The following is a 20,942-nucleotide window of genomic DNA, read 5'->3' on the forward strand; positions in this document are numbered from 1 at the left end:
TATGTCCACAAAAGGCCGCCGGAGCTAGCGCACTTGGCAGCGACGAAATACTATCTTTTGTTTCAATTAAAATTGCTGCCGCTACATCAGACAGAGTGATGCCGAAAGATGGCGCAGTGAGCGCACTGCAAAGTACTAGATCCAGTCAGTCTATATTGAACAACACTCACAGAAACTCACTGATCACCCACTGTGGATAGAGTCATACAAAAGAATGAACGAACATGCCCCGCACGAGATGAGAAAAAGCCCCCTAGTTGCTTTACATGGTGTCTCACAAGCAAGACCTGGCACCTGCAGTCACACAAAGTTGTACCTTTAGAAATGCCATGTGCTATCAAAAACTTTCACATACAATTTAATGCCTGGATTGTTACAGACCGGCCGAGCTCCTGCGTGGAGCCTGCTTTCGGCGTTGGCGTGTATCTTAAAAGCTGGCTGGCTGGCTGGCTTTTGACTTCCCAAAGCCACTCAGGCTATGAGGGACGCCGTAGTGAGGGGCTCCGGAAATTTCAACCACCTGGGGTTCTTTAACCTGCACTGACATCGCACAGTGCACGGGCTTCTAGAATTTCGCCTCCATTGAAATTCGACTGCCGCGGCTGGGATCGAACCCGTGTCTTTCAGCCAGCAGCCGAGCGCCATAACCACTGAGCCACCGCGGCTGTCCGTCAATATGACCGATAACAAGCACCCAGACTTCTCAGGTAGAAGCAATGCAATACGCGTTGAATTAGAAAATGCATGTAACTGAAGTGAACAATTCATGCACTACCATACCACATAAAGCTCATAATACCCTACAATGATATTTAACACCTGTTAGTCTCATTGTTTTAGGAGCAGATGAATCATTTCATTTACTGCACATTGTTGCAATAAATAGATTCAGTAAAAATCAAACCATTTTGGCATGTGGGTTTCACATGGCAAAACTGCATATGGGCTGCGAGACCCTGGAGTGAAGGGTTTCAGATTAATTTTGACTCCCTATGGTTCTTTGATGTGCGCAGACATCGCACAGCACACAGGTGTGTTAACACCATGCCCCCATCAAAATCTGGCCACTGCGGCTAGGACTCACTCTCATATCCTTGTGCTCAGCGGCTGAACACCATAGCGACGAAGTCACAGTAGTGTGTAAGAAAAAAAGAATGAATGAAAACTTTACCTGTTAGTGGCATTGTGTTCTTTCAGAATGCAGAAAACTAGTTTGGGATTGCATAACACTGCAAAATGGCTAGTCCAATGGCACGCAGCCTGCACAACCCACAGTCTGTGGTAGTAGAGCATGGTACGAGTCGATACTCTTTACTGTGGCCACACTACCATTTTATGACAGCGGCGTGCAACAATTCAATCAGCACATGCAGCGCTATCTTGAAAGTTTAAAATGCTGTTCATGACATCGTGCATTAAATATACACCTTGAGTTGCCAGCTACGCACTCCTTTAGATGGCAGACATTGACACACAAAACCTATTCTGTAGCAAAACTTTTATAATCACGGCTGATCATCCCAACTCATTTGAAAAGCCAGGTGGCCTTTATTCCAAAGGCTTCAACTCATTTTCATTTTTTTTTTCCGGGGCGTAATAAGGCTGTACAAGGAGGTGCTGATGTATAAAAAAAATGTGGTGGCAAGTCCATGAAGGTATTTCCCTCAGCACACAATCACCTTCAGGTTGCCACTACCGTGGTTTGCTTGGCAGAATCTTCAGTTCAGACTCCCTCCAGGTCACTTGGCAGGGTATTCTTCGGATGCTTATTTTCAAAGTGCTGCTTGTAAGTCTTCGGATCCGGCATCTGAGCCTGACAGAGCCAAATCAAATGGGCAAGTGTGAGGCAAGGTGAACTTTTCAGGAGGACAGGATTAAACGCTCAAGGTTACCAGCTGCGATTGCGAAATAAGCTGCGCATAGAGCAACTGGAGTTAGACATTTTGCGACAACCCAGTTGCGCTTTTGAAGCGAAGCAATAATTTCGGATCTAAAACGCAACACGAGGCGAAAGTACATTAGCCGTAGTGACGTCCGATTCGCGGAAAGGCCACAGTAATCGTAACGCAGTGCGGTTACGACAGAAGTGCTTCGATGGACAAACGAAACTGTCAGGTCGCGCACGCAGACTTCCAAAGCGCCTACGTTTCTGACAGCAAGGTTGGGTGCGTGCCAGCTGATCACATGATAGACAAATCATATCCTCCCCACATCCATTATTTTCTATCCTACGACTGCTTCGCGTCGCAGCAGGGCGGGAGTGCCGCGAGGTCAGGGAAGCACTACGCGCAGCTCCAAAAAGGAACGTTGCGGAAGCGGCTAGCACCGCGGAAGCAGCCATCTTCGCGCAGCGGCTCATCACTTCGTGACCCGCTAACCCACATGGCTCAAACGTAAGGCCGACGACCTTTTTCGTAAGTGTTTACCTACCTTGCACACGGTGCAGGTGTGAACAAGGGCCTTGGCAGCCGCAGCCTTCTGGTCGTGATTTTGCTGTTTCTTCTGCTGTTCCATCTTCTTCGCCGCCTTCTGTTGTGACTGAATTTTCTGCTGTCCGCGAGCCATACTTGCAAAACCTGCGTCACAGAAGGAGAAAAGGCAGCGTTCACGACGGGGACAGCGTGGCAAAAGCAGCGCCGAGTTGCGACAAGCACGCCACACGGAACGGCGAGGTCCGACGCATGGCGTTGCCAGTCCATCAAACGTTCCTGGAACACCTAACGGGCCTTTACTGAGCAGTCTCGTTCGACAATCGCTCCAAAATATCCCCCAAAACGCCAGCAAGGTAACAGAGGAAGGCCTAGCACGCACCTTTACGTCACCGACGGCAACGGAAAAAGGAATTGACGAAGCCTGCGCGGTACTTTTCTTCGTCGCCGCTGCCTCCTGGGTACTATTTTTTGCCCACTGGAGACTACCTGCGACGCTCTTCGTAACTACTGGCCACTGCCGCTGGGCGCGTGCGGGGTGTTTCTCGCGCATTCTCGCGGGATTTGTCTTGACCTCGAGTTCCTTTTGCCGCATTAGCCAGAAACGAAGCCGCACGTTGTCATAGCAACAACGACAACCTTTACGCGCTGCAAATTTGCCATTCATGCCAGTGCTGTTCATGCCATAGCTCATACCGTGCAGCTTGCTCATGCTGTACGAGTGCTGAAAACCTGAAGCCACTTCCACTGCGTAAGCTGTGGAGAAGCTAACGTCGCAGGCAATACAACGTCTTGACAGTATTTTAATATTGTTCGTAAGAAGTGTGATACGGGATCCCGGGTTGCAGTCCGATTTAGTACGAGTCTGGCATAAGGCAGGCAGCGCAAACTGGTCGGGTCTGCTTATCGTGGGGGGATAAGTAGACATCAGAAACAGTGTAACTGTAACGTTATTTTGGTTGGAGAGCGGTGGTGCGTGTCGCACTGCAAGGCCTCGCGTACTGACGCCCAGTTTGGGGGAGCTACTCGGTAAGGTGACGTATACTTCCACATTCGGAGTAAATGTTTTGTCACGAGCTTGTTCCTGGTGAGGCGAGAAACGTGGACCCCGTACTTCATTCAGCCTTGCGTAACTTTTGCACTGGAAAATCATTTTGAAACACAGCTAACGCAGACTAATGGTATTCTTGTTGCTATGAAAAGAAATTTTAGTTGCGTTTTGCTATGACGAAGCCATGTATTAAAACGAAGTGAATATGTCCTAGCTCCTAGTGTACACACACTATTTTTATTGCGTTTTACAAAGTAGACAATAAGACGTCATATAATTCGAGTGCAAGAAAAACTGAAGCAGTCACCTTTAAGTGCGTAATGAAAAGTCATGTTTAAATGTTCGAGACATGCATGTCCAGTTTCAAACAATTTTGCACTGTTCCCATGCACAGCTAAATTGTTCCCTGTGTGCACAAGCCAAGCAAGCATCGCATTGTAAAATACTATAAGAATAGTAGGTAGAGAGAGATTGGGGCAGATGGTTCCTGATAATCACAAAGTGAACAAGGCAGGGGAAAGTCTCAGGGTACTCGCCAACGTTACGACAAGAGGACGTGCCTTCGTCTGCGAGGGCAAGTCCTCTTGTTGAAACGTTGGCGAGTACCCTGAGGCTTTCCCCTGCCTTGTTCACTTTGTGAGTATAAGAATCGTTGTTCATTCAACGTAAGGGTATGAGAAAATTGTATTTTTTTTTAACCTTTAGCTGAAGACTGAATATACTCAAGATAGCATTTCTGTCTCCTGTGCATGTAATGTTCTTCAAAAACAAACTTGCTTCTGGAGAAAACTAGAACAAAGTGTAAGAAAAAACAGAGATGCTCACTAGCACGAACAGACTGCACCCAGCCTACTACAGCAGTGCAGGCAAGGCTGGTCTGGTGAGCAAATCATTTTGCTGCAGGCAGCGCGGTGTATCGGGCGACACACATGCCAATGCGGCCCTAATTGCGAGAAGAAAGGCGATGGGTAAACACATGACACATGTCACACAGTTGCAGAGGCCAAAATGGGCGATTTTGCCACCAGGCCAAGCTCCTTGACATCACATTGTTTGCAGACAGGGAGAGGTCTACCAGTGTGAAGTGGCCAGGGGTAACATGCACAATGCAGTTACGTTTTGAAATGATTATCTTGCATTCCTTGACAGTTGAACAACTTGAAATGCGAAAAGCAATGATAAAGTCAAAACTAACGTGTTTCAGACTTGCATCTACCGCACTTAGTGATGATGCTCTGCACACAACTATTGTTCATGAAATTCTAATTGGCATGCATTTAAATATAACTCACTTAAGACAGATCATTTTCAAGGGTTACGACCTCTTTTTATTGATCAGAAAAAAAACACGTTTTATGATCTGCACTGTTTTATTAGTCCTCGCAATTAAAAATTTCTGCGTGGCACTGTGTCATCGCTGTCTCACAAATAATAGCCACCAGTGATTTGAAGTCCGCTAACTATACACTACATTCAAAAATCATAACCGCACTATCAGCAGAATGATTGGCACAACACAGCAGTATGGTCCACACCACAGCTGACCTTCAGTATGCGTGCTGTAAGGCTCACCTGCAAAAGAGAAGAAAGAAGATAAACAATACTTATGAGCAGTTGTAACAAACAGATATGCTAACTACAAACAACCAACATAACAACGTCTACTAAATGTGCTAGGATTCCAGCAGCAGTCTTTTTCGGAGGTTCACAGCATCTCAGTTCCACCACACTGTAAACCCTGAAACAAATCCTGTAATGCTGTCATAGGTCAACAAGAATCACCACAGCAATTTTGGACATTATTTTATAGTTGTCAGGTACCATCCAACCATGCTACACTCCCGCCACCCTTTATATATGATTTTACACGATGACACTGGACTAGCAAGGAATGTGCAAATGGGCTGAAACAGCAAACCACACAGTAACTGGTATGGAAACCTTGACACTAGGTAAGTATGTTCTGGATGCACTACTTCCAAGTAGCCCAATATAAACAGTGCATCATTCTTACTTGATTTTAACAATCAATATACTGCTCTCTTTTAGCCAAGCTCATTATTGGTAGTTAATAACTCCTGCCTGCTCAACTTAAAACAGTAAGACTTGCCATGATGACTAGGTAGTGCAAAGATTGCGTTACGTAGAGTGTCAATTGCCACACCATTTGACACCTCCAGCTTTTATTTTGGTCCCCAGATTTACTGAAACAATGCATAAAACTAGAGATAATATGCGCAGAAGGAAGGCACAGCAGCTGCTGTTACTAAGCTTGCATACAGCACTACAAAAAGACATGCAAAGATATCTAGTCTCCCTTTCAACTGTGGTCTGCAGTTTTTCACAAAATCAGAAAACTGATCTATCTTCACACTTCAAGAAAAGCTGGGTAAACTTCGTGGTTTTCCTGACCTGAGAAACCATGTTTATTTTCATTCAGTGAATTCATTACTGAATCTCTATCACATCAAAAATAGTGGGGCTGCTTAATAAGTCCTCTTAAGAGGGCAATGAAATGGCGGTGTGCTCCGGATCGATTGCACACTGATGGAAGTTGATTATGACGACGACATCCAAAGCACAATGCAAGAGATTGGCAGTTAAAAACATGGGATGTTCGGCTGCAGCAATTGCGCAGTGGTCCAACACAGTGGCCAACGAAGTTGATCTGTTTGCACCGTTGTGGGTTCAAATCCTGCTCACTGCTCATGGCCATAAAGTGTTTTATGTATTTATTATGTCCTCCGCCCACCTGACAATCTGACACTCACAGCTACACTTGACCTCTCCGGCAGTGATGTGCTGTCACAGCCTCTTAGCTCCCCCGGAGGTGATGGATTTTCAAATTTGGTGGCACGCTGTGATTGGTCCTTGAGTGGTCATGTGACACCCGTGACGTCACCATTGCCTGAACCAATTGGGGTTTTGGTGTGACGACAGCTCTAATGCATTCGCATTAAAACCTGTCCTAGACTACAAGGAATGCTGTTTAGAGAGCAGCTCGCAGCTAACTTGGACCAATACAAGCTTTTAGTGCATGACGATTAAACACTTTAAAAAAAAGTAGAATCATAGCACTGTCATTCGTGAACTTGCACAGCTCTTAGCTGAAGGTCTAAAAGCCCACTTGGATGACAGGCAAAATAATACCCAATATGTAACCGCTGCTTTGAAAGGACCGGTTTAGCACTCACTGAAACAAAGACAATTACCTATAAGGAGAAGTCTTGAAAGGCAGAAAAACAAGTTTCACTCGTTGATTTTTTTTTTTTAGACTGTTAACAACTTACCCTGAATGGAAAATGTTGATCCGCTGTGTGACCAAGACCAAGGCAGCCATTTTTGTTCTTCCCCCACGTGTACAGTTCCCCTTTGTCTGCAGTGAAGAAATTGCACTCTCAGTACTTTTAATGTACACACACTGTGTGACTGTCGTGCACTCCGGGTGCGAATTTAACAGGAATGCAAGAAATAGTAAACATACATACACAAAAGCACATCTTTTCCTGCTTATTGTCTTGTCTCTATCATGTTCTTACTTTAACAACAAAAACTGGCAGTCATAGCTCAGTACACTCTATTTTTTTTGTTCTGTCGGCTCTTATTGATATGAAGTAGTATTTCAGGCCCGTGTACTGTGCGATGTCAGTGCACGTTAAAGAACACCAGGAGGTCGAAATTTCCGGAGCCCTCCACTACGGCGTCTCTCATAGCCTTAGTCGCTTTGGGACGTTAAACCCCATAAACCAAACCAAACCATTTTGCTGTTAAACAATGTTTTGAAATTCTTTTGCACCCAAGCACTGCATAACCATGAGTTCCTTGTTGGTTGGAACAAAATAAGGTGAAAACAAAGCATGGGAAGTAAACGAAAGACAAGAATGCCCGACTGAGAACTGCAACTCTTAAATGTTCCCTGCAATGGTTTTCACATTGAGAGTAAGACTGAGAGACACTGGATCATCTCCTCCAGCAAAAATTTTAAATCTAGCTTATGCAGCACCAGAGTTACTGGTGATTAGAAACGATCCTCTGCCTTCTGCCTCTCAACTTGTGTACCAGAGTGAGCAAGAAAAAAATAAAGATCACAGGCAGGGACCACACTCTGTCCGTGAAAGTGTCAATCGGCTCGGCTGTTAACTTCTATTTTTGTCACTCACTCCCCTGCCACAGCACTGCAATAGAGGGGATGGTGGAAGGTAGCAGCCCGCCACAGTCTACAGCCTGCCGTGCTCCTCACCTCCTTCACCTGCTTCGCTTACAAACAATGTTGCAGTTTCTGGTGAGCCAATAAGAGCACCTCGTGACCAATGTCATGCAAGCATCACGACGTTGCGAGGTTGGATTTCAAGCGAGGGACCAACACTAGACATCACCATGAGGTGTGGGAATGAAAATTTAAAAAAGTTATTTGTAAATTATCGGTTAACTTTTGACAACATGCAATGACATGAACGCTCAATAGCCTTTACTCTACGTAATGCAGGCATTTTATAGCCACCTTCAAAATTGCTGCAGGGACCCTTTAAAGTTTCGCTACTGCACAGTCACCTGAATGAGCCAAAAAGGAATGAGTCCTTGGGTCCATGCAGCAGGAAGCGCGACATCAAAATTTTTGCGCTGCCACCAAACCAAACAAACCAAAAAAGGCTCCAGAACTTACTCCTGCACCGTACAAAAGTGCGAAGACAGGGTCTAATGCAACAATGACATCACTTTCTGTCCTGACTGACTGCTTCAGAGAACTGCTCTGCCCTGCACTATGCACAGATGCCCCACAACATTCTTTCCATACACTTGGTTACCATACCAAGGGTTCACATGGTATTTTTTTTTTAATGCGATGTTGATCGCCTCAGGAACACTATTTGGTTAAAGACTGGTAGTATCATCAAGCAGATGAGGTGAAGTGTTACAAACAGGCTGTAGCATTGTTGAATGAAAGCTGGCGCCACCTAGGCCTATTGCCGGACTGCAAAGAAGGTCAGGGCTGGAGAAGGAGGCTTAGGAAAACGTCGAAGCATGTGGGTGTTTTTGTCCTAAATAAAGCAGTTAATAAGTTTCAAGTCTCCTCAAACTGCCGGTTAAGAAGATGCCCTTGATAGGCCTAGCCCATCACACATGCCACCACCGACAGCGAACAATAAAAGGACAACATACTGTTCAGAGCCGCGAAGTGGTTCAGGCCACACAAGAGGTCGACGACATGGACATCCGGGGCAAAGCGACTTGCCCCAAACAGTGGCCTAGGCAGCAACGTTGGGTGGGTCTTAACTGACACCTCAGGTCCCAGGCCAAGCAGGCCATATCCCCACACATAGACGTCACCACCCTCTGCAAACAGTACATGATAATATGCACATCTGTAATGAACTAGCAGAAACGTGTTGTTGTTCATTTCATTAAATATATAAATTCATTTGTGCACATCAGCCGGGTTAAATCAAATCAGATTAGCACTCAAATTAGAGGTGTGTTTTAGAAGCGAATCACTACAATAGCTGTGCGGCAGCAGCACTGTTTAAAACAAAAGCATGTAATGAGGCCACAAAAACCGAGCGCCGGTAAGGTTGCCTTCCCCACACAGCATCAGTACCATGCAACAGCGGCAGGCTACTAACCGCAGGGCTACTAACTCTCCACACTGCCATATGCTGCATCTGCCATGGCGCTGTTGGTAAATGTGAGATAAAAACAAGTGTGTGCTAGATACAAGCACTGAAGAGGAATCTGAACTTGTCTTTTTGCCGCGGGAACTCGATCGACACGTTCCGAGCTTTTTTAGAAACCTCGATTTATTGCCCTGTGTGACTGATTTCCCTAATAAAATCGAATTAACATCCGGCTCCCACCTTTATTTTTTAATTCTGCCGCGTACGGTGGGCGGAGTCGACCAACGCGTGGAGCGCCTTTCACCTAGTCCCGTGGCGGCTTGCCGCTCTGCCATCAGCGGAGTAATACGTAGTAGTCCGTAGTAGCAAACAGTCCGCGAGTATTTTTTTTCTTCGGGCTTATTTTGTGGCTATATTATCTGCGAATGAAACTATTTATTCATGGCAACCTAAAAAACAAAATAAAGCGAAAGCAAAGCCTTCACGGAGCTGGCTGAAAGGCACTTCACGCGTTGGTCGACTCCGCCCACCGCACGCGGCAGAATTTTAAAAAAAAGGCGGGAGCCGGACGTTAATTCAATTTAATTAGGGAAATCGGCCACACAGGGCAATAAATCACAGTTTCTAAGAAAGCTAGGAAAGTGAAGATCGAGTTTCCGTGGCAAAAAGACAAGTTCAGAATCCTCTTCAGTGCACCTTTAACGTGATTGCTTGCCACACCACCACAAGCCACTTGTGTACTGTGAACAAGCCTGCAGGCCTGCCATCCTAGTGGGAATTGCTTGATGCTGGAGAGTTCGATATATCCGTTTCATAGCAAACCACATTTGATACACAGAGTAAGAACTACATGTCGTTACACAGAGTTTGATATAGCAAATAATTAACAGTGTTCATGTTTATTATACCAATGTTTTACGGTATAACTTAATGCCCAAATCATACTCATATTCAGATGCATGTGAGAAAAAAATTCTTTCTTATAGTTCAGCGATGCGATATGGTGTGTCTTGCTTTTTCTAGGCAAAAAGCCCTGTGAGCACAAGCTCAAAGAAAAATGGCAAATAAATGTACAGAAAGGAAACTGAACAATATGCATAGCTGAGCCAGTGCTTCACAGTGCTGTTGAGACTTACTGCAGACATACTCATGCAATTAGCATTCCTCACATTTATAGCATACACACTTATGAACAAACTATAGCAGTAAAGAACTATGCTATGCAGAGAAACCCACTTTCACCACTGCCATTCACTCCACAAATTTCTTTTTGCATTAGCACTGTTAATTCTTCAAGTTATATTTTACATATGCAGAACGAGAACCCCAGCTATATTTCCCACTTTTTTACTCTTGTGTTGTAGAACTAGTCTTTCCCCAGTATAATGACGATACAATTGCTAAGAAATGTGACTAACCTGTGACCACTCCACACATAGTTCCACCACTGGCGACAGCCTTAACTTTTCCGTATGGGAAGTTCAGATGCCTTGCATAGCACATCTGCAAAAATAGTTTATCACAGAGATAGTTTTTATAAACGGAGACTGTCAATGCCAGTGTCAATGGACTCCTCATAATACTTTTTGCAGAAAATGCACAAAGAAAACATTAGACAGCATAAACCAGAAAAAATAATTGCAAAGGTATAAAATGCAGCTAGTTGGTTCAGCAAGCAGAACTGTTTCTTACATTAGCTGGAGCTGACTTACACAAAGATGGTGTAAGTTTGCTGGTGGCAACAAAATTCAACATTGTGCTGTCACCAGCAAGACACCAACAAACAAATGTACACAATAAAAGCACATACTATGCAATGGTAACTGTACTCTTCTTCGACATACTAATTTGCTTAAAAGGCAAAAGAAAAAGAGATGAGCACAGTAAGAAAGAGGACACATTTCCCATGCTGAAAAACCTACCTGCTTTTCATCTGTCTGCCTTCCAAATTGACCATACTCTGAATTTCCCCACCCGAACAGATCACCAGAGTCTGCAAGACAACCACAGAGGCCAGGGTGAGACAATTTCATTTTTGCAACATTTACAGTCAGCTGTGTGAATCGCACAGCAATGATAAGCATGCAGCCGAGAGAAAGCCAATGCTGCAATTAAAAGTTAATTCACAGAGCTGCCCAATAAAAAAATAGACCACCTGGATATTATAAAAGCCAAATTTATACCCGTGCCACACGGACAGATTTAATGCCATTAAGTGCTTACTGCCTTAAGCTTTAATGGCATTCGTGCGGTGCCACACGCATAAATTTAATGGCATTAGCCTTACTGCCATTCGCGACCTACTGAGTTCGCCACAACTCATTCGCCCGTGCAACGCGTACTCTCGTTCCCATTCCACACGCAGAAAAGCATGCGGCTTTGTTAGTAACAACTTCCTAATGAGTAAGAAATGGTTAATTCTTAACTTTCAGTCAGATGAGGCATCTATACCGCATTTTCGATACGAAGAGCGCCATTTTAACCAGCCTTATTGACAGGTACTCTCGAGTTTATGGCTACTTTTTTGACTTGTAAAGCAGGAACGGCCGTAGTTTATGAAAAATTGTTTTTACATTACATTTGAACAACATTCCCAATATATTGTGCTCATTAGGATTTTTTGTATTCAGATGAAACTTTTGACTACCTTGCAAGCGTTATCGTCATCGTCACTTTCAATAATGGCATTAAATGTGGACGTGTAGCACCAACTCTGAAAATAATGGCATTAACAAACTTAAAGCCTTAAGCATTTACTGCCATTTCTTGTGCGCGTGTGGCACGGGTATAAGAGCGACAGTAAACCAACTGGAAACCAACAGGTTTCAACTGTGTTTCGGGAAGTACAACTTGGTGTATTTTGACAAGGTAGTCACAGCGAGCAATCTGGAAGGTCCACCAGTTTCTTTCAAGAATATTCATAGTGCTGGGCCATGCACTGTAGTGGAAGTGAAAAAAAGAAAGTCCCCAATATTGGTAAAACGAAACATAACAATGTGTTAGCCCTCAGAAGGCAACTCATCTAACTTAGTCATCACTGCAGCCCTGCAAGTTCCTGTTCAAGTACGACATGCTTAAATAAAGAGGGTGTCCACAGGATTTGAAAGTGAAATTTAACGCCAGAGAAGATGAAGTTCGCAACAACCTTTCACTGAGATGAAATGTATGCGTGAAAATGAAGCTTTTATGAGAGTCAAAAAGAGAAGGAAAGCTACACTACTCTTTCATGACTAACTAAATCACATGGGTGCTCAAGAGTCCAGTGTACACACCATCTAGGTACATATTATCAGCCATACATTACAGAAACTGATGGCTGGCAACAACAATACAAAAAGAAAGATGCCTAAAAAATATATATACATAAAAAAAGCCACAGGGTATCAATTATTGTAGCACAATTCATAGCTATTATGATGCCATCAACAAAATATGATGAAAAGTATATTCAATACATTTAAATATATTTAAGAATTATTTATTCATTACAAATCTCTCTACACCTAAACGCTACCAAAGTTCACACAAAAGTGGTTTCAGGCAGCACAGTGATACCAGACACTTGTGGAGGTCTGGTTTTACATGCTAGACAGGAAGACCATGAAAAAATGCAACAGCAAACGCCCCTGTATGGGTACAGCATTGATACAAAATGTACCGTGGCTAACTTCGTTTCTATGTGTTTTTATGTCGCCAGATGGCGCTAAGCTGCCCACAGCAGAGATTACCATCTTCACATCTCTTGGCAATGATCACACATGCTCTCTTTAAAATTTTTGAGCAGGGATGGCAATCAACAGCCCCGCATAAGTGATGAGTAAAAACTTGATGCTGGGCTTGTAGTTGGTGCATTTCTTGGAAAAAAATTTAGCACGCCACGGGATGAACAGAATAACGCAAACGAGGACACAGAAAAAGGCACAACTACCAACACCTCCACAATGTTCTGTGCTGCACTAACTTTTTTCCACCAATGATGGGCTGCATGCTGATGCCACTCACCAGACACAGCCAGAATGCAATCCACAGTGCCAGCAATCTTGACAATGCGCACACCGCTGAGATCACCATTGACAAGCCCAGGCGTGCCTTGGCTGCCGTAAATGCCCAGCCCAGTCTGGCCGTCAGCACTCCAGCCACAGCTGTACACTGCCCCATCAGCCGTGAGGAACAGTGTGTGGTCTTGACCACACACCACCTTTGGAGGAGAGTAAGGAGTGAAAGAAATTAAGCCACTCTATAGCTGGGTAACAACATATGGTGCAGGTCACTGAAAAGATCTGGGTTTGTTGTTCAATGAAGTTATTTTATTAAATGATTTTTTATATGCCAAAGGAGCCTGTGGTCCATAAACCATATCACTGTAGAAAATTGAGGATTAATTTCAAGCACCTGGGGCTCTATGATGTGCGCTGAAATTTCAGAACATGGCACTTTTGCACTTTCCCACGAGCAAAATGCCATCAACAGAGCTTGAAGCGAAACTGCAAACTTGTGCTTGGTAGCCAGGTGTCACAGCCACTACGATAATTCTTCTTCTCAAATACAACAATATTTTCACTACTACTCTTTATATAGAGAGGTGCTGCTTGAGACTTTCCCACATCACTTAGAATGCACAGTTTTGTTCTGCTCAGTCTTCTTTTCCACACCCCAATTAATATGCCATGATACATGAGTCTCATCGACCAACTTACTTATCATGTTTATGATATTTGCTGATTATCAGCATTTGGCTAATGTTTGAATTTATTTGTTTTCCCTGCTGCTGACATACAATTGGCCATTCCTCATGTCAAGTAGCTGGCAAAGGAGGCTTCTTGAAGCATCCAATGTTAGGCTTGTACAGAAAAAGTTACGAAACTCACATCAATAATTTTTCCAGGGATTCCTTGAACCTGTCGGGGCACAGCGTAGCTCTCTGGACTCTCGTCCTGCACAACTGGTCGACCACACTGTCCAAACGAGTTGTTGCCAAAGGAGAACACTGCCAAAGCAAGGAAGGTCAGTGATAAGTTATGAGAGACAGTAGATAATTTTTTCACTTATCCAACCAATTACTACCACCACAGTCCAAAACTCACTACGCACAGAAAGCAAATGACCATCAGCGACAAAAATCAACACGAACAATATTAACAAAGCTGCAAACCTAACAGCCATTCACAAAAATAATGGCGATGGATGACACAATAGAAATTAAATCTCTGCACTATCAAATGTCGTGTAAATAAGGTGATTCCAACACTGGCTTGTCAACATTGACCAAGGGGATACACACGAAAACAGACCTACAGCCCAGACATCTTTTGCAGAGGTACTACGGCAAAGCTATTGACTGCAAGTCAACTTACCGCCTTCATTGTCAGTAAGAACCACACTGTGTGAACGGCCACAGGCAACCCGCAAGATGCGCGTTGAGTCCTTCTTCAGAGGAAGCGGAATGCCCACTGGCTCGGTCAGCACCTTCAGAGGGTGACCTAAGGAGGACAAGAGACGCAGTTATATGTACACATATCAAGCAGGAAATGAAGACCGAAGCTTTACCCAGCCACACAAACCTACACCGAATTTTTTGCTTTGTGCGCTCCTAAAAAGTTTTTGGGAGAAAAGAATAAAATTTGATTAACAAGTGGTCAAAACACATTCTCTGTTACTTGGGACACAAGCAAGTGATGTCTCAGACCAAGCTTAGCTATGAAACCCCCATAAATTGGGTTCTAGACGAGAGGCTTTTGAAACAAACTTGGCGGTAGCCTACCGATAGAGAACTTGCCTCATACGAGAGAATCACTCGGTTCAAATTCCAGTACTACTGGGTGCCCACAAGGTTCAAGCATCCTCTGGCCAGCTGTCTGGCTTTCTTAGTGATGAAGCACTTGGAAAAGCCGCCATCCACTATTTGACAAAACTGTAGAATCAACAGGTTAGCAATTCATTCCACCATCAAACAACTGAAATCCAGTCACTAAACATGCATTAACTTTACACGACTATCATACATGACTTGTTTCAGAGTTAAGAACACTAAGTAACATGCCGCTGGCCTCTCAGTTAATTAATGTCATTGTGCTCGATTTCTCATTTTGCTATGCAGTCATAAGCTCCTCACATATAAATTATAAGTAGACTATGAATGGCTAATTTATTTACTCGGTTACCTGAGACTAAATAACAACCCCGGCGAAGCTTGATGATGCAATTCTACAGCACGTCATATCCCAGTCTTATTTTTTGCAGTATTGGAGAATGGAATACACTAGCTTATCCTGAGTGTACAGCACCTGCACTGCTCAACACATTTTTTTATAAATTAGCAGTGCAATAAAGAAGCGCAACATTTTATTAAAGATCCATGTAGGTAAAATACTCAGTGGTCAAGGATGATGCAGGACTTCATTTATTTCTACCAATCTACCCACACTGTCATAGTTTCCCATCTGATTATGTATACAACACTGTTTCAGCAATTAAATGTGTATTTCCATTAACATCATCAACACACAAACATTTAATTGCTTTCGAACTGAGTAAAGCCCCTATATAAATCTATATTATCGGTATTGAAGAAGCTAGAAATATGAAATACAAAAAACTTTTTGACCTGTTTACATGATGTGATGAGAAAAAAATTCTTCTATGCTGAGCTGAAATCAATATGCAAAAAACATATCTTATTTCATGCAGATCTTTCAACTGGGTGTCCTTCAATACTTTGTCACAATAAAGCTTTGCAACAAAGCCAGTGGCTGACGTAACAATGCTTTGTGCTAAAAGCAAGCAGTGCATGACTTGCATACAGCAGTGATGTTATGAATGATAAGCCATCTTGCCTTTACGTGCACATTGGTAGCCCAGCTGGAAATCAGTGTTGATGCCAGTGCCAAACACCTTATTCGGGTTTTTAACTCTGTCTTCTTGCGCAGAAAATAATGTGAACCCATAGCCACAAGCCACGTCATCCACCTAGAGACAGGATCATCAAATTACCACACTGCAGTATACACAGCACACAACTGCACACAGAAATTTCAGTGGGCAGTGAAAAAAGGTGAAAGAGAGAAAAAAAAATATCTGCTTGGAGCACATTGCCACCCAGCTTTTCTTTTTTTTTCAATTTTTCAAAGAATGTGGGCACATTGCATTCATTTAGCTGTTTTGTTACCAAGCATAACGATAGTTACATAAGTAAACTGGTGATTTTTCAACGACAGGTCAAGAAACCGTTACTCGTAACGCATGAAGTAACTATCATGTAGCGCTGTGTTTGTCCCTATTCATGTCTGTGTTGATTCGAGCTACAACACCTTCTTCAATATTTCCAGCCGACTGACACAAAAATCAGCTTTGTGAATACTCATATAAGGCTCTATCGTAGAGTAATCGCGGACTGAAGTTTCAAAAGGCAGGTGGACCAAACAAAGGAGTTGTCAAAGAAGACTGACGTGAACGTCGACACAGAGCGGCGTATGACACCGTCATATTTACAGCAGCGCGAGGCTTCAAAATGAAGTCAACTTAACCAGATAGAACTCGCAGAAAGGCAGCCTGTAGGGCTTGTTGTGGCTGGGCCTCGGCGCGTGTCCGAGTTTCGGTCGAACGAGTTTGTCATGGCCCAAGGCGCCTGTCAGACAACTGCCCCACACGTAGACACGCTTACGGCGCTTGGTTTTCTCGCTCGCGTATTGAAACACAGGCAAGTGGTCGTCAGTGCCCAACGCATTTCGAGCTTTGGTGCGATTCCCGCGTTGACTGCTTGTCGACAAAGTGCCGCACGGGCAGAGCAGCGACCGCAGATGTCTGATCGTAACGGCTCTAGTAAAAGATGAAGTGCCGTTCATGTCCGAGCACAGTTCAGAACAACGAGAAAGTCCACTTCTTGGGGCGCGCCGCCTAGTTACCAGTCGATAACTGTCGGTAATATGCAGACAAGCACCACACCGACCACGCGACAGCAGACAGCATGATAACGCTAAATAACGGGCACTGCCGCTTGACAGCTATTTCGACGGATGTTAGCGTTGCTAGCCGACGATTGCGATTGGAGTGTTGTGAACTAAAGTGAACTGTCAAAAACATTTTCTTAGGTGAGTTATTTAATTATATTTAATTTTATCTTATGTCAGTTTACTTTAAATTCTTTAGAACCATAAATTGTTGCTTGTAGGAATTACAGCGTTTGAAAGTTGTACTTTTTGCGGTTTTGCAAAAGAGGACGCCACCAACATGTTAAGGACAATTTGGAATTTCAGCGGCATTTTTAACATCCACAGAGCTTGATATGCCGCGGCGAAAAGTTCGTGACTGACAAAACAAGGAAAACAGAATAAAAAGACAGGAAGAAAACCGACAGACAAATAAAGACCGGAAGAAAACCGATACTTGGCGACACAACGGGCGGACAGCCAAGTTTCGCTATGTTTTCATGCTTCGCTGCTAGGCTCTTTGCGCATGCCGGCATGGTTTCGTTTTTGACACGCCTACAGTTCTACAAGCGGAGAGTAGCAAAGGACCTCCAAGTGCCCCTCTAAGTGTTCCTCGGACGAAGTTCATGCAGCGGCATGCACCTGCGACAAGGAAAACACCTGTGGATAGCTAATATTGCCCGAGCCTCCACCGAGCACTCACCGCTCGGCGTGTTCGCTTCGGTGGACGCTGGACTGCATATATCCAGCGCTACGAGGACTACTATCACAGAATTTAAATATGTCCGTACGTACCAAGTCTCTACTTAGTGACGATGGCTGGGCGGTGACAGCTGCCGCACCAGTAGCTTGGCTTGCTGCCGACGCTGCCGGCTCCTCAGCTCTCGGACTATCCTGCCAGACCCGCCGCCACAACCCTCAAAAGAATCGCCCGCTGTGTGGGGTTGATATCGCTGAAGTGCAGACCGCAGTTCCTTGCGAGAACTTCGTTGCCGGAATCGGGAACGGAACCCATCGTAACGCTGGTGCAGACGTAAACGAAGCGACAGCGGCTGATAGAGGTTTGCTTCAACGTCCGGCCGGCGGTAGTTTTCATTTCGGCTGCTTCTAGGCTGCATCGCTCGTCGTCAGCAATAACGGAATCCCCGTTTACGTCAGTTTACGTCAGTTTACGTCAGTGTACGTCACTTTTCGGCCATTCCCTCAGCAGGGAGCCCCTAGTTTGAATCGGAGCGGCGGGAAAAAGTTCTTCAACTTCGAATTCAAATCTTTTAGCAATAAATGCATTTTTCGCCGCGGGACAAGCGGCAACAAAGCAACGAAGTACCAAACTATCGGATTTTGCTAACAAAAAAAAAAATGGATAGAGTTGTCCTTAGTGTCGCTTTAATTTAGCCAGTGATGGGGCGAGCATCCTCCATCCGTGTGGGTTTAACCCTGCCCCTCCCGCATGCAAGGCGGATGCTCAAACGACTAGACCTCCGCTGCGGGCGTGTATTAATCCATATCTACACCGAAACTTCAGGAATTTAAAAAATACGCATTTATACAAAATGATTAATTCAATTCAGAATCATCTTTTAATTGATAGAAATATTTTTTTCAACACCGACTTTTGAGCCATCTTACAATGCAAGATACTAGGAGAATGCGTACATACACAACGTTTAGTGAAGCTTCAAACGTTTTACACCACTTGAAAATTTCATTTCGCATCCCGCCTGGTAGTTTTCCTATTACGATGCGCAGATCTTATTTGTTTTTCTCACGGTATCACATTCTGGTCGCGATGCGGTCGAATCTGCTTCCCTTCTTCCAAAGAAGACTGGCGGCCCATTCTGAACGCGCGAACTGCACAAAAAACGCACAAAACTAAACGCTTACGCAACAAACGTTTAGAGGCTCTTGAACCTACGCTAGCGGTCGCAAGCTTTTACACGATAAACAGTTACTGCGCAAAAAAGTGGTGTCCAAAATGCAGAGCGCTAGGCATATATGTAAACATGGGGGATTGCTGAACCATGTTGAACTTCGTTTCTTTTGACAATATTTCCCAAGAAAATAATACATTGTCCAAATGATCCCCCCCCCCTCCCTCCTTCCTTCCAGTTCGCTCCTTTCAAGAGTTATCCATAAATCCACCGCTGCTGTCTCACTGTCTCAATCTCTTACAGCCACTTTCGTCTATTGCATAGTCTGCGCTCAGAGAACTCGAATGTCACGATGCCTCAGAAGAAATAATCTAACTGTAGTAATTTGGCAACAGTTCCCGTACTCGCGGACAAAATTTCAACGAGTATTTCCTAAATCGGACGTTCCTGGGCGAAAAGCTAAGGGGACGCTGTTTTTTTTTATTGTTATCAGAAAACCCCCCGTGTACCTTAACTCGAGGGCGTTGGTGGGACTTTATGTTGTGATTTGCCGGCAGGCAGTAATAGTGCTACATATTGCGAAACTTCGACTTTTTTTCAGTTTCTTAGTACTTCCGCCGTTCATGCAATTTTAGGAGGCCCGCTCGCCTGCCTAGATTGATCCTGTCTCACCTCTCGATATCATCACCATCAAGATGTGCCACCACTATCACTAGTAACGAATTAAGTGTCACTCGAAAGATAACAGTGTAGCACGATGCACAAGAACTTGGAGAAACAATTCATGGATGACGCCTTAAAGTTTACAGACAAAAAATTTTGGGGCATCAGATTTTTTTCCAGATTGAAAGAGGGCTACGGGCCTAGCGGTCATGAAAATTAGCTCGGCACACCAGTGCGCAGCGTTAGCGATTAATGACCGCCTGGTGGCTCAGTGGTTACGGCGCTCGGCTGCTGACCCGAAAGACGCGGGTTCGATCCCGGCCGTGGCGGTCGAATTTCGATGGAGGCGAAATTCTAGAGGTCCGTGTACTGTGCGATGTCAGTGCGCACGTTAAAGAACCCCAGGTGGTCGAAATTTCCGGAGCCCTTCACTACGGCGTCTCTCATAGCCGGAGTTGCTTTGGGACTTTAAACCCACATAAACCCATAAACCCAAAACTGGTTTCCTCTTCGACATTTATTACCATGTGCTGTTGGTCCAGGAAAAAATACCATGAAGAAAGTGAAAGGAATCAAACTCTACAAACTACAGCGAATATGATAAACTTGGTATGCTGGAAGGAAGAACATAAGACAGTGACTATATTAGTATGTATTAGTATCCTTCAGTTACATTGTATTCACTGGGTTCACGAGAAGCAGCAGGATTTAATAAACTACATTACCAGTGCAGTATTAGCCTTGTCAGTATTATGCTACAAGTTTCTGTTCACAAATATTGTCTGAACATGGACTCAGAAACGTTGGCAAGATGATTGTACCCAACGTTGGTGCTGCTCATAAACGTTTTTGCGATGTAATTCTGAAAAATCACGATACCGTATCTCAAATGACGTTACGATAACATCACATTTTGTTGCTCAACGTTTCATGACAGTTGTTACTTACATACAGGGTTGCCGTTGGGAATTTTTCAAAAAGAGCCAGAACTGAAGCTAAAAGTAGCCAAAAGTAGCCACGCCACCTGATCTTGGCGCCAAATTTGTAGCCAAGTAGAAAAGAACCATAATTATAAGCCACTTTTATTAATGAACAATAAATAATATCATTTTGAATCAACATAAAAACACAGAGTAAATAAAGAACACGGAATTTTGGGCCTCTTGCTCGGCCTTTTTCCATTCTTCTCGAAACGTGCGCTTTGCTCTTGCATCTTATCCCATGGTAGACGCCGGTGTCGGCAAGCCGAAGGCACAAAAACAGGAGCTTTGTCGCCTTGCGGTACACAAGTGTTATTTCACCGGTACCGTGCTGCTCGTTCCTCTCCTGGTGTCATGCCGTTCACACGGCTGCACCTGAACGCATGGTTTCGGATGCATGATCCTAACGGA

At 44.2% G+C, this 20,942-nt stretch overlaps 2 protein-coding genes across 2 annotated transcripts; both read right to left on the minus strand.

The window, feature by feature from the left end:
- Positions 1-1,483: 1,483 nt before the first annotated feature.
- Positions 1,484-2,965, minus strand: LOC149358857 (transcriptional regulator ZNF706-like). The gene is made up of 3 exons (XM_089571022.1): positions 2,812-2,965; positions 2,431-2,576; positions 1,484-1,813 (listed from the first exon to the last, which is right to left on the minus strand). Exons 2-3 carry the CDS (start codon positions 2,563-2,565, stop codon positions 1,724-1,726), a joined length of 225 nt encoding a protein of 74 aa, XP_089427148.1. The 5' UTR covers positions 2,566-2,576; positions 2,812-2,965; the 3' UTR covers positions 1,484-1,723.
- A 1,820-nt stretch (positions 2,966-4,785) lies between these two features.
- Positions 4,786-17,068, minus strand: LOC149358858 (RCC1-like G exchanging factor-like protein). The gene is made up of 10 exons (XM_089571024.1): positions 16,616-17,068; positions 15,926-16,058; positions 14,447-14,572; positions 13,961-14,079; positions 13,095-13,290; positions 11,015-11,085; positions 10,511-10,595; positions 8,641-8,814; positions 6,771-6,856; positions 4,786-5,052 (listed from the first exon to the last, which is right to left on the minus strand). The coding sequence occupies exons 1-10, from the start codon at positions 16,931-16,933 to the stop codon at positions 4,975-4,977; spliced, it is 1,386 nt and encodes a 461-aa protein (XP_089427150.1). The 5' UTR covers positions 16,934-17,068; the 3' UTR covers positions 4,786-4,974.
- Between the last annotated feature and the right edge of the window lie 3,874 nt (positions 17,069-20,942).

The sequence above is a fragment of the Amblyomma mixtum genome, chromosome 2 (genome assembly GCF_055824585.1).
Source record: "Amblyomma mixtum isolate Tamu chromosome 2, ASM5582458v1, whole genome shotgun sequence".
NCBI lineage: Eukaryota > Metazoa > Arthropoda > Arachnida > Ixodida > Ixodidae > Amblyomma > Amblyomma mixtum.

Excerpts from the sequence above, each read along its gene's own strand:
- LOC149358858 (XM_089571024.1), bottom strand. The coding sequence starts at position 16,933 with ATGAACGGCACTTCATCTTTTACTAGAGCCGTTACGATCAGACATCTG. Across the intron at positions 13,291-13,960 it reads TCCCTGGAAAAATTATTGAT|GTGGTGTGTGGTCAAGACCA; the intron begins GTGAGTTTCGTA and ends TCTCCTCCAAAG. Across the intron at positions 6,857-8,640 it reads CCACTTCGCGGCTCTGAACA|ACAAAGGGGAACTGTACACG; the intron begins GTATGTTGTCCT and ends TCTTCACTGCAG.
- LOC149358857 (XM_089571022.1), bottom strand. The coding sequence starts at position 2,565 with ATGGCTCGCGGACAGCAGAAAATTCAGTCACAACAGAAGGCGGCGAAG. Across the intron at positions 1,814-2,430 it reads ACACCTGCACCGTGTGCAAG|GCTCAGATGCCGGATCCGAA; the intron begins GTAGGTAAACAC and ends TGGCTCTGTCAG.